The sequence below is a fragment of the Heterodontus francisci genome, chromosome 26, assembly GCF_036365525.1.
Source record: "Heterodontus francisci isolate sHetFra1 chromosome 26, sHetFra1.hap1, whole genome shotgun sequence".
Lineage (NCBI taxonomy): Eukaryota > Metazoa > Chordata > Chondrichthyes > Heterodontiformes > Heterodontidae > Heterodontus > Heterodontus francisci.
The window spans coordinates 71774842-71788922 of record NC_090396.1 but is presented as its reverse complement, the minus strand read 5'-3'; the positions used below and the strand labels follow the sequence as shown (position 1 = coordinate 71788922).

Below are 14081 nucleotides of genomic sequence, written 5' to 3'. Positions count from 1 at the left end.
TTCCAAGATTCTATAGACTCTGGATCAGTCCCTACAGATTGGTGGGTAGCTAATGTAACCCCATTATTTAAAAAAGGGAGACAGAGAGAAAGCAGGGAATTATAGACCAGTCAGCCTGACGTCGGTAGTGGGGAAAATTCTAGAGTCCATTATCCAAGATTTTATAGCAGAGCACTTGGAGAACAGTGGTAGAATCGCACAGAGTCAGCATGGATTTACGAAAGGGAAATCATGCTTGACAAATCTACTAGAATTCTTTGAGGATGTAACTAGTAGAGTTGATGAGGGGGAGCTAGTGAATGTGGTTTATTTGGACGTTCAGAAGGCTTTTGACAAAGTCCCACATAAGAGATTAGTGTGTAAAATTAAAGCGCATGGGATTGGGGGTAGTGTATTGCGATGGATAGAAAATTGGTTGGCAGACAGGAAACAGTAGGGATGAATGGGTCTTTTTCCGAATGGCAGGCAGTGACTAGTGGGGTACCACAGGGATCGGTGCTAGGACCCCAGCTATTCACAATATATATTAATGATTTAGATGAGGGAACTAAATGTAATATCTCCAAATTTGCAGATGACACAAAACTGCATGGGAGGGTGAATTGTGAGGAGGATGCAGAGAGGCTTCAGGGTGATTTGGACATGTTGAGTGAGTGGTCAAATGCAGTAAAATGTGGATAAATGTGAGGTTATCCACTTTGGTCGCAAAAACAGGAAGGCAGATTATTATCTGAACGGCTCTCAACTGAGAGAGGGGAATATGCAACGAGACCTGGATGTTCTCGTATACCAGTTGCTGAAGGTAAGCATGCAGGTCCAACAGGCGGTAAAAAAGGCAAATGGTATGTTGGCCTTCATAGCAACAGGATTCGAGTACAGGAGCAGGGATGTCTTGCTGCAATTATAGAGGGCCTTGGTGAGGCCACACCTGGAAAATTGTGTGCAGTTTTGGTCTCCTTATCTGAGGAAGGATGTTCTTGCTATAGAGGGAGTGCAGTGAAGGTTTACCATACTGATTCCTGGGATGGTTGGACTGACGTATGAGGAGAGATTGAGTCGGTTAGAATTATATTCGCTGGAGTTCAGAAGAGTGAGGGGGGATCTCATAGAAACCTATAAAATTCTAACAGGAGTTGACAGGGTAGATGCAGGAAGCATGTTCCTGATGGTGGGGGAGTCCAGAACCAGGGGTCATAGTCTAAGGATACGGGGTAAACTTTTCAGGACTGAGATGAGGAGAAATTACTTCACCCAGAGAGTGGTGAGCCTGTGGAATTCGCTACCACAGAAAGCAGTTGAGGCCAAAACATTGTATGTTTTCAGGAAGGAGTTAGATATTGCTCTTGGGTCTAAAGGGATCAAAGGATATGGGGCGAACGCAGGAACAGGTTACTGAGTTGGATGGTGAATGAATGGTGGAGCAGGCTCGAAGGGCCGAATGGCCTACTCCTGCTTTCTATGTTTAATCCTACTCTGTTTTCTGCCTGTTAACCAATCCTTGATCAATGCCAGTATATTACCTCCTATCCCATGTGCTTTAATTTTGCTAACCAACCTCCTCTGGGGGACTTTATGAAAAGACTTATGAAAATCCAAGTATACCACATCCACCGACTCCCTTTTATTAATTCTGTTAGTAACATCCTCAAAAAACTCCCAACAGGTTCGTCAAACATAATTTCCCATTCATAAGTCCATGTTGACTATGCCAAATCAGATTATTATCCAAGTGTCCATTTATCACATCCTTTAGAATAGATTCCAGTAGTTTCCCAACAACTGATGTAAGGCTAACAGGTCTGTAATTCCTTGTTTTCTCTCTCCCTCCCTTCTTAAATAGTAGGGTGACATTTGCGACCTTCCAATCCGCAGGAACCGCTCCAGAATCTATAGAATTTTGGAAGATAATCACCAATGCATCCACTATCTCCATAGCTACCCCTTTCAACACTCTTACTCCCTGTGTAACTCACCGTCAGCCTTCAAATTTTTGTGTCTGTAACATGGAGGATGTAAGGACCCAGGGGAAATAAAAGCCTAACCAACCAGGCAGTCTGGATGAGCAGTGTGCAGACAGCCAAGGACTATTGTCCACCATTGTTGTTGTAACAAGTTCCCAAACTGAATTGAAATCCGATCATTTCAGTGACTTCTAACATGAATGGAGGTGACGAGACTCATGACGGTGCAGAGGGAGGGGATTGCGACCTGGAGAATGGGGACGCACAGTCTTAGTCTTTAAAGAGCCCTGACTGCAAAGTTCAACACGAGATTTACAGTGCGTCTGCTCCTGTTCACAGGCACACTGGGTTAATGTACACTAGACGACATCACGCAACGTAATTGGCGTAGCCCTTGCCGGAGATATTCAAGTGACGGCGGAGAGCGGGAGTAGCTGTTGCTTGGTTAGAAGATGGGAGCCGGACGATGCCTATGAAAGGTGTGTTTTTAAGAATGCCAGTTTAAAAAAAAACGTGAGATTTCAGAGCTCCGTGGTGAGATCACGAGCGAGTCATAATTTTACTCATAAATCGTGTCGCTCAGGATCAATTTGGGAGAGTTGGCATATCTGAATGCTGCATTTAATTTTTTGATGTGTGCTGGGGTTTCAGGAGCATTGGGGTTTAGGGGTTGGGAGACAGCTACGGAAAAGATTTCAGTTCTTTTTGTCTGCAAGCATGAGCCGCAGCTCCCTGTTGCTTGCCATTTTAATTGTCCATCCCATTCGCACAATAACCTCTCTGTCCTCGGCTATCTACACTGTTCCAGTGAAGCTCAGCAGAAGCACGAGAAGTAGCTCATCTTTCTACTAGGCACTTCGCATCTATCTGTCCAGAATATTTCCGACAATTTAAGACCTTAATCAAAACTCCCATTTTAATCTTAACAGGCAATAGATGCTTCTAAAGTTTGGGTGTATTTGCTTCTGCGGCGAGGGAGCGGGTTGGTGCCATGTGCTAACTTGCCTTCTTCCAGCAGAGTCCTGGGCCACTGAGTTCTGCTCCACTTTGCCAGGTTTTCATGCTCCCCTTCTCCAACTGAACTAAACCCGTTTTAACTTAACACATGTTGTGTATCTTTAATGTCGCTAATGTTTCATTTAATCTTCGGCTATTATCACTTCACTAGCTCTTTTCTTGGGAGGTGGGGGATGTGTTCTACCTCCTCCGTTTCATATGCTGTTTCTTTTGATAAAATGTTAAACTGTAACATTAGTTTTGATTTTTTTTTTATTTCCAAAATATACTTTATTCATAAAAATCTGTAAAAATTACATTGCCAAACAGTTTCCAAACAGCACGAAAAAATACAAACATTGCAAAAGAGATCAGTTTCTTTCAATAATGTCATGAGTTTCTTCCCAACCCTTCCGTTTCACAATTGTCATGTCAATTACAGTTTTATATTTACAGCAATTGAGAATATTAACGATACAGTTCGAGGGGCTTCCCATGGTTCCAGCCCCTCAGTCCAGCTTGGTGGGGGAACCTTACACTGTGGTCTTTCCCCATTGAGCCTTTGCTGCGGCTGCCCCAAGCTTTAGTGCGTCCCTCAGCACGTAGTCCTGGACCTTGGAATGTGCCAGTCTGCAACATTCGGTGGTGGACAACTCTTTGCGCTGGAAGACCAGCAAGTTTCGGGCAGACCAAAGGGCGTCTTTCACCGAATTGATAGTCCTCCAGCAGCAGTTGATGTTTGTCTCGGTAACATTAGTTTTGATTTTTTTTTTTTTTTTTTTATTTCCAAAATATACTTTATTCATAAAAATCTGTAAAAATTACATTGCCAAACAGTTTCCAAACAGCACCAAAAAATACAAACATTGCAAGGGAGATCAGTTTCCTTCAATACTGTCATGAGTTTCTTCCCAACCCTTCCGTTTCTCAATTGTCATGTCAATTACAGTTTTACATTTACAGCAATTCAGAATATTAACGATACAGTTCGAGGGGTTTCCCATGGATCCAGCCCCTCAGTCTAGCTTGGTGGGGGAACCTTACACTGTGGTCTTTCCCCATTGAGCCTTTGCTGCGGCTGCCCCAAGCTTTAGTGCGTCCCTCAGCACGTAGTCCTGGACCTTGGAATGTGCCAGTCTGCAACATTCGGTGGTGGACAACTCTTTGCGCTGGAAGACCAGCAAGTTTCGGGCAGACCAAAGGGCGTCTTTCACCGAATTGATAGTCCTCCAGCAGCAGTTGATGTTTGTCTCGGTGTGCGTCCCTGGGAACAACCCGTAGAGCACAGACTCCTGTGTTACAGAGCTGCTTGGGATGAACCTTGACAAAAACCACTGCATCTCTTTCCACACCTGCTTTGCAAAGGCACATTCCAGGAGGAGGTGGGCGACCGTCTCTTCCCCACCACAGCCAACGCGGGGGCACTGTGCGGAGGGGGCGAGACTTCGGGTGTGCATGAAGGATCTGACGGGGAGGGCCCTTCTCACCACCAGCCAAGCTACGTCTTGGTGCTTGTTTGAAAGTTCTGGTGATGAGGCATTCCGCCAAATGACTTTGACGGTCTGCTCGGGGAACCATCCGACAGGATGAGGTTATGCAAGGGGTTGTGAATACCGGTTGGACATATTCCTAGAGGTTCCACCACATGACCTCCCAGCTCCACCACCACCCCATACAGTCATTTTGCCCACCTCTGATTTATTTTTCATAGCATAAAAACAGAAGTCTTCAAATAAAAGGGGGAAAAAAACACTTATTTTAACATCACTATGATTATTCTCCTGGAATGCTTGAAGAATAATCTTTAATTCCTGTAGGATTGAGTTATTCGTGAAACATTAGCTTGTCATTTCTGTCCACAAATGACATGCCTGACTTGCTGAATGTGTTCATGATTAATGTTTTACTCTGGGAATAACATCCTATTGTCTTGAATAGTAGATATGTAAGTTATTTAAGAAATAGCATGAGCAGGACTCTTGCAAGTTGTGTTGCTGTGTTAAGTTTCTGGCTGTTCTTTAAACAAAAAGAAAATTGAACTAAACCAGACATCTGCGTAAGTTTATTACAAGCTGCCCCACTTTAGCATAAAATGGCCATAACTAGATTCTCCTACTTTCGCAGAACTGTGTGCAAGTATTTAGCTTCTGCTAATCTTGTATTTTAATTAATAAATCTTAGAATCTAGACTCGGCAACTTCAATACTTCATTAAAAAAAATCAGTTCAAGAAAGCAAGCGATGGTGGTCTTTACATTTACAAGCAGATAACCTTTTAAAATGAACCAGACGCATACTGAACTTGATTTCAGTCCATGCTGTCTACATTCTTTTAGGACGCACTAACTTTTATATCCACTAGGAAACAACTTGCCTATATTTTGACTTTCAAGGGTGACACTAAGGCCATTGCTGGGGCTCTATTCTTATCCATATTTCTCAAGGTTGCCTTCATCCTGCTGGGCTGAGCTCATTGTTTTTCCTTTGGTATTTTCTCATTGCTCCTAAATTTTCTTGCTTTCTGTTAATCATGTTGGTTCCATAAATCATGTTTTGTTAACTTAATTTTTTTGTATTCTTTCATGGGATGTGGCATTGCTAGCAATTTATTGTCCATTCCTAATTGCCCTTGACAATTAAGTGGCTTGCTCAGCCATTTCAGAGGACATAGGAACAGGAGTAGGCCATTCAGCCCAATCAAGCTTGCTCTGTCATTCAATACAATCATGGCTGATCATCCATTTCAATGCCTTTTTCCCACACTATCCCCATATCCCTTTTTGTCATTGAAAAATTTCTAAATACCAATCTCTGCTTTAAACATACTCGATGACTGAGCTTCCACTGCCCTCTGGGGTAGAGAATTCCAAAGATTCACAACCCTCTGAGCAAAGAAATTTCTCCTCATCTCTGCCCTAAGTAGCTTCCTCCTTATTTTGAAATTGTGTCTCTGATTCTAGACTCCCCAACCAGGGAAACATCTTAGCTGCATCTACCCTGTCCATCCCTTTACGTATTTTGTAGGTTTCTATGTGATCACCTCTCCTTCAAAACTCTAGAGAATACAGGCCCAGTTTCCCCAATCTCTCCTTCATAGGACCGTCCCGCCATCCCAGGAACAAGTCTGGTGAACCTTCGTTGCACTCCCTCTATGGCAATAATATCCTTCCTATGGGAAGGGGACCAAAACTGCATACAGTAATCCAGGTGTGGTCTAACCAAGGTTCTGTACAATTGAAGCAAGACTTCGCTACTTCTGTACTCAAATCCTCTTGCGATAAAGGCTAACATACCATTAGCCTTAGTTAAGAATCAACCACATTGTTTTGGGTCTGGAGTCACATGTGGGCCAGTCCAGGTAAGGACAGCAGATTTCCTTCTCTGAAGGACATTAGTGAACCAGATGAGTTTTCACGACAATTGATAGTTTTGTGGCACCATTACTGAGTCTTGCTTTCAATTCCAAATCTTTAGTAATTACTTGAATTTAAATTCCCCTAGCTGCCGTGGCAGGATTTGAACCCATGTCCCTAGGAAATATCTCCAGCTACTTGAGCTCGAGCACAGGACTTCTGAGCTTGAGAGGCAGCTGCAGTCACTGCAGAGCAGGAGAATTTCCTGGATTTTACATTCCAGGATGTGACCACCCCAGAGGCAGTGAGAATGCAGGCCATCTGGAATATTAGGAAGAGACAGGAAGTGCAGGCGACTTCGGGGTGTGCGCCACTCTCAAACCGGTACTCTGCATTGGATACTGCTGGGAGTGATGACACCTTGAAGGAGTGCAGTCCAGACCATGCACCATTGGGCAAGGGACTGCACAGGAGAAACAGCAATGAGTAACAATGCAGTTGTAATAATAGATTTGGGCGGCGCAGTGGTTAGCACCGCAGCCTCACAGCTCCAGTGACCCAGGTTCAATTCTGGGTACTGCCTGTGTGGAGTTTGCAAGTTCTCCCTGTGTCTGCGTGGGTTTCCTCCGGGTGCTCCGGTTTCCTCCCACATGCCAAAGACTTGTGGGTTGATAGGTAAATTGGCCATTATAAATTGTCCCTAGTATAGGTAGGTGGTAGGGGAATATAAGGACAGGTGGGGATGTGGTAGGGATATGGAATTAGTGTAGGATTAGTATATAAATGGGTGGTTGATGGTCGGCACAGACTCGGTGGGCCGAAGGGCCTGTTTCAGTGCTGTATCTCTAAACTAAACTAAACATTCCATAGTTAGGGGGACAGACAAGCATTTCTATAACCATCATCCAGAGTCCCACATGGTGTGTTGTCTCCCTGGTGCCAGGGTAAAGGACATCACAGGGAGGGTGCATAATATTCTGCAGGGGGGACGGGAGTGAACCAGAAGTACATGTCGATAATGACATAGAGAGCAGGTATTGAGAGCCTACAGTCAAATTTTCAGGAGCTAGGGAGGAAATTAAAAAGTAGGACCTCGAAGGCTGTAATCTCTGGATTACTCCCAGTGCCACGCGCTAGGGAGAGTAGAAATAGGAAGATAGGGAGGATCATTGCATGGCTTGAGGCATGGTGCAGAAGGTTGGGGGGGCTTCAGATTCTTGGGTCTTTGGGACCAGTTCTGTGGAAAGAGGCACCCATTCAGAAGTGACACGTTGACTGAGACCAATGTCCTCACGGGGAGGTACACGAGTGTGGTTGGGGAAGGTTTAAACTAAATTGGCAGGGGAATGGATACAGCAAATAGAAGTAGAAAAGAAGAATAAAGGTGCGTAAAGAAGTGAGAATGTTGGATAGTAGTAGAGATGGAAGTACAGTCAAAGCTTTGTTATCCGGCATGCGCTGGACCTGAGAGGTGCCAGGTAATGGAAAATTCCAGTTAATCAACAGTCGTACTACCAAGCAATACATACAAAACATACAATGAAATAGTTTTAATTTTACGAGAGATGATTATATGCAAAGAACAAGATGTACAATGCAGAAATCCTGAGGCAGTAAAGATATAGAATTCTTGAGGAACAGTAAACATAATGTAATAATTACACCAAAGCACGAGATGTAGAAGGTGATTGGGAGATAAATCTGATGCTGTATAAGCACTGCGACGCAATGAGATAGACTACCCACAGTGCCACTAAGATGCCTATTGGCAGCATCGTTAACTACAGTATACTGATGCCGAGAACATTTGGCTGCACTTGGGAAAATTCTGCTTTAGGAGACCTAGGAAGATTTTGGAAATTCCGGATAATAGAGCTTTCCAGATGGTAAAGTGCTGAATAACCAAGCTTTTACTGTAGTACCATATTAGATAGGAGCAGACTAAGAAGGGCTACGATACAAACGCAAATAGTCGTGTGGGAGTATGATGTAGTGGCAATAACAGAAACGTAGCTTAAAAGTTGTGAGGACTGGGTGCTTAATATTCAAGGTTACAAAATGTTCGGAAAAGGGAAGGAAGAAAGGGAGGTGGGGTGGTAGTACTGATTAGTGAAGACATTATAGTGTTGGAAAGAGATGTCCTTGAGAGGGCAAAGACAGAATCCAATTGGTTAGACATAAGAAGCAAAAAGGGGATGATCACTCTACTGGGGGTATTCTCTAAGCCTCCAAATAGTGAGATAGAGGAGCAAATCTGGAGGGAAATGACAGATGTGCAAGAACTATAGAGTGGTGATATTAGGGGACTTTATACCTGTCGATATTTGGGTAATTAATGTTAGAGTAAAAGGGAAACAAAGGGGAGGAATTTCTGAAATGCGTTCAGGAGAATGTCCTTAACCTGTATGTTCTCGGTCCAACTAGGGGAAGCAGGCATTGCTGGATTTGGCGCTGAGGAATAAGGTTGGCCAATCCCACTCCCTGGCTCAATCCCTGTAGCCCTGCAAGTTTATTTCTCTTAGGTGGCCGTCTTCTTGAAGTCATTGATCATCTCCACTTCCACCTATGAGCAGCAGGTTCTGGGGGAACACTTAGGTAAGAGTGATCATTGTATCATAAGGTTTAGATTAGCAATGGAGAAGAACAAGAAAAAAAATCTAAAGTAGAACTTCTAAATTGGAAGAGGGCTAATTTCAGTGGGATGAGAGGGAATCGAGCCAGGGTAAAATGGAACCAAAATAGACAGGAAAAACTATAATGGAGCAATGGTCCGTCAGCTTGGATAAAATTAGGTTTAAGGACAGAAAACAGTGAGTCTTTTTATTGTTAGTTTGTGGGATGTGGGTGTTGATGGCTAGGCCAGCATTTATTGCCCATCTCTAATTATTCTTGAGATGGTGGTGGCGAGTTGCCTTCTTGAACTGCAACAGTCCATGTGGGGTAGGTACACCCACAGTGCTGTTAGGAAAGGAGTTCCAGGATTTAGATTCAGCAACAGTGAAGGAATGGCAATATAGTTCCAAGTCAGGATGGTGTGTGGCTGGGAGGGGAAATTGCAGGTGGTGATGTTCCCAAGCAATTGCTGCCCTTGTCCTTCTAGGTGGTAGAGGTCGCAGGTTTGGAAGGTGCTGTCTAAGGAACCTTGGTGCGTTGCTGCAGTGCATCTGGTAGATGGTACACACTGCTGCCACTGTGCATTGGTGGTGGAGGGAGTGAATGTTTGTGGATGTGGTGCCAAACAAGTGGGCTGCTTTGTCCTGGATGGTGTCGAGCTTCTTGAGTGTTGTTGGAGCTGCACTCATCCAGGCAAGTGGAGAGTATTCCATCACACTCCTGACGTGTGCCTTGTAGATGGTGGAAAAGGCTTTGGGGAGTCAGGTGGTGAGTTACTTGCTGCAGGATTCCTAGTCTCTGACCTGCTCTTGTAGCCACGGTATTTATATGGCTACTCCAGTTCAGTTTCTGGTCAATGGTAGCCCCTAGGATGTTGATAGTGGGGGATTCAGTGATGGTAATGCCATTGAATGTCAAGGGGAGATGGTTAGATTCTCTCTTGTTGGAGCTGGTCATTGCCCGGTACTTGTGTGGCGCGAATATTACTTGACACTTATCAGCCCATGGTAAATGGCTGTTTTTCCACACTGGAGGATGGTAGACAGCAGTGTTCCCCAAGGTTCAGTGCTGGATCACTGCATTTTTGATATATGTAAATGGCTTGGAACTTGGAATATAGAGTATAGTTTCAAAATAGTCCTAACTTCTCCAATCTATCTTCATAACTGAAATCCCTCATCCCTGGAACGATTCTCGTTGATCTTTTCTGTACTCTCTCCAATGCCCTCATGTCTTTCCTCATGCGGCACCCAGAATTGGATTCAGTACTCCAGCTGAGGCTGATCTAGTGTCTTATACAAGTTCAACATAACCTCCTTGCTCTTGTACTCTATGCCCCTATTAATAAAGCCCAGGACATTGTATGCTTCATTAACCGCGCTGTCAACCTGTCCTGCCACCTTCAATGACTTATGCACATATACACCTAGGTCCCTCTGCTCCTGCATCCCCTTTAGAATTATACCCTTTATTCTATATTGTCTCCATGTTCTTCCTACCAAAATGAATCACTTCACATTTCTCTGCATTGAACTTCATCTGCCACCTATCTGCCCATTCCATCAACTTGTCTATGTCCTTTTGAAGTTCTACACTATCCTCCTGACAGTTCACAATGCTTCCAAGTTTCGTATCATCTGCAAACTTTGAAACTGTGCCCTGTACTCCAAGTTCTAGGTCATTAATATATATCAGGAAAAGCAAGGGTCCCAACACTGATCCCTGGGGAACTCCACTACCAACTTTCCTCCAGCCCGAAAAAGATCCATTAATCAGTACTCTTTGTTTTCTGTCTCTCAGCCAATTTCGTATCCATGTTGCTACCGTCCCTTTATTCCATGAGCTACAGGTTTGCTCACAAGTTTGTTGTGTGGCACTGTATCAAATGCCTTTTGAAAGTCCATGTACACCACATCAACAGCATTGCCCTCATCAACCCTCTGTTATCTCCTCAAAAAACTCCAACACGTTAAACATGATTTTTCCTTAAGAAATCCATGCTGGCTTTCCTTAAATTATCTTGCATTTGTCCATGTGACTATTGATTTTGTCTCGAATTATCTTTTCTAGAAGTTTTGCCACCACTGAAGTTAAATTGGCCTGTTGCTGGGCTTATCTTTACACTCTTTTTTTGAACAAGGGTGTAACATTTGCAATTCTCCAGACCTCTGGCAACGCCCGAGTCTAAGGAAGGCTGAAATATTATGGCCAATGACTCTGCGATTTCCACCCTCACTTTCCTCAGTATCCTTGGATGCATCTCATCTGGCCCTGGTGTTTTATCCACTTAAAGTACAGACAGCCTATCTAATACTTGCTCTATCAATTTTAACCCCCTCTAGTGTCTGACTTGCCGCCTCTTTCAAGATTGCCTGGGTTGCATCTTCCTTGGTAAAGACAAGTCAATACTTTGCATTTAATACCTTAGCTCTGCCCTCTGCCTCCATGTGTAAATCCCCTTTCTGGTCCCTAATCAGCCCCGCTCCTCCTTTTACTACTCTTTTATAATTTATATGCCTATAGAAAACATTGGGATTTCCTTTAATGCTAGCTGCCAGTCTCTTTTCATGCTCTCTCTTTGCTTCTCTTATTTGCTTTTCCACTTCCCATCTGGACCTTCTACATTCAACCTGGTTCTCAATAGTTTTTCTACCTGGCATCTGTCATAAGCACACTTTTTCTTATTTATCTTCATCTCTACCTCTCGTCATCCAGGGAGCTCTGGATTTGTTTGCCCTACTTTTTCCCTTCGAGGGAATATACCTTGACTGTGCCTGAACTATCTCCTCTTTGAAGGTAGCCCATTGATAACCAGTTTTCCTGACAGCTTTTGACTCCCCTAAATATTAAAATGTTACTGTTCAAATACACACCCTTTCAGGCCTTGGTATACCTAGACTTATGAATGGAAGAGCTAGTGACAAAATGGCAACATTAAATCAAGTTGATCTGCAGGGGAGAATCCTATGCATGATTGGTTGATAATTGAAGAACCCACTAATAACTTCTTTGATTTCGTTACAGTTGATAAAATGGATTTGCTGCAACAAGAAGTATCTAGGCTGTGCTATGCTCACCCTGGAGGCTTTCCATTATCTCAGTTGTCGAGTCTCTACCTGCAGATGTACAAGAGATCATTGCAGCTGTCAGATTATGGGTTTCACTCCCTATCAAATTTGCTGGAGCACATGAAGGATGTAGTCAACCTGGATTACGATGGACAAGATGTCATTATTAATCCAGCAGGTGAGACAGGATCTGCAGAGTACAGCTGTACGTCCAACGGCATGTTGGAAAAGTTGCCCCTGGTTAACCTATCTCAAAACCACATGCGGATTCCAAATCTACACCAGGGTAAGAAACAATACTATTAAAAAATATATTCCTTTGGTAGTACAGAACTTGAGTATTACGGAAAAGCTAGCTTCACCTGTTGCTCAAATCCTGTGTGACACTGGACACCCATAATCAGATCATTTCTTGCTGTATATTGCGCAAATTTATAAATGGGCTTAAAGCTGTCATTTTTGGCTCTGAAAAGTACCCAGTCTACCCCAAATTACCCTGGAAAGGTAATGCATCCCAAAAATTTGAGCAACAGGTGAAGCTAGCTGTTTCACACTGCTACTATGCAGTAGCAACACGTGTTGGGTTCGCCACTAACAGAATGCTACCATCAAGCCAAAAAGACGTCCTGCCTATCACACAAATGTGTAATGTGATATATGAATTTCAATGCCAGCGTGTTGCTAGGTATATAGGCCGTACGTCCCAAAGACTGGAGATTGTATCAAACATGTCCCTTCTGCTGTTCACAATGGGCAAGGTACAGGCCGTACCCAACCAGCCCATTCTTGCAAAACTCAAAATATTAGATGTGATTCCGCAATTGGACAACATTTGCTAAATAATCCACAGTGTGCTACGAATTACGCTGACAACCTAGGTAAGATTGTCAGTAGGGCTCGCAGTGTTGCGCATTTGTGCATGCTGGAAGCTACATATATTACTACACAAGGCTCTGTTCTTTGTAGCCAGAAAGAACACATGTAAACATTGCTCCTGTTTCAGCTAAACAAAATAAGTGCCAGCCATTCACAGGTCAAGACATTGTCCTGAAGAACCAGAGTCAAGCTGCCAGGTTTAAATTTCAAAATGAAGCTTGGCTGGTAACTCTCAGTCACCATAAACTGGTGCATTCTCCATGGTAACACCTCTACCAATCAGAGTGCACTTGCCAACCAATCAGCTCTCTCATACAGTATTAAGTTGTTTTCCCTACATTGGTATTCTTGCCGAGTGCAAGATGAGAAACTTTGACAACATATCTATTTTCAGCAAGAAACAATAATCCTAGGAAGTAAGTGCCAATATATGGAATTGAGTATGCGAGATCCTAATCTTTGCCTTGCTATTAGGAAGTTGTGAGTAGTTGAGTTGCTTCCCCCACAGGAAAAGAAAATTGAGATGTGATGTAAAATATTTTGAATATCTTTCCTGCCCCCTTGGATGATAATGGTACCCGGGGGAACTCTGGACCATGAGAAGGGCAATAAAAAAGGAAATTAGGATGGGTAAATAGTTGAAAATTTTTTTTATTTGCCTTTTCTGTCTCCAGTACGGAGTTATTTCCCTTTCCTCCAGCAATAGTTTTGCAGTGACTAAATTTTACAACTGGATAAATCCATATTTATGGCATAGCAAATTGTCTGTGCCTCCAGGCCACTCCATTTAGAAAATCTTTTTGTGACACTGCATCGAGGATGGTAAGAGTTTGTAAATTTCTCCGATGGCTCAGTAAATCTACCTAGTAAGTAGGTTAGCCATACAGTACAGGACAGGAATGTCTGAGCTACCTACCCACCTGTTTGTGAAGAAGACACTGAGACTTGGATGCTTTGATGGAGACTGTTTATTGCTTGCCACAGAGCTTACTACTCCACTCATAACACACTCCAGCCAGTGCTGACTGGCTCTTTATATATACATCTGAGTACAATTAAACAACACCTGTTCACCCGGTTACCTTCAACTACTAGGTGTTTAACATCCATCAACAGAACTTTAGACACTACAGATTCCCCTCTTTAAATTCAATATATAAAAAACTGAAGAGACAAAATGATACATTCTTTATCTTACATTATTATACCATCAAC

At 43.3% G+C, this 14081-nt stretch overlaps 1 protein-coding gene across 4 annotated transcripts in view; it reads left to right on the top strand.

Annotated features, from left to right (window-relative positions):
* The first annotated feature begins 2110 nt into the window (after window positions 1-2110).
* Window positions 2111-14081, top strand: part of wu:fj29h11 (uncharacterized) — a 161848-nt gene continuing 149877 nt past the window's right edge. For 3 of the 4 annotated variants that reach the window (XM_068058559.1, XM_068058560.1, XM_068058558.1), the window contains exons 1-2: window positions 2111-2440; window positions 11947-12276. In XM_068058559.1, coding sequence (XP_067914660.1) covers window positions 2428-2440; window positions 11947-12276 — 343 coding nt within the window. In that variant the 5' untranslated portion in view covers window positions 2111-2427. The remainder of the gene's footprint in view (window positions 2441-11946; window positions 12277-14081) is intronic. The other variant, XM_068058561.1, reaches the window with a different exon arrangement.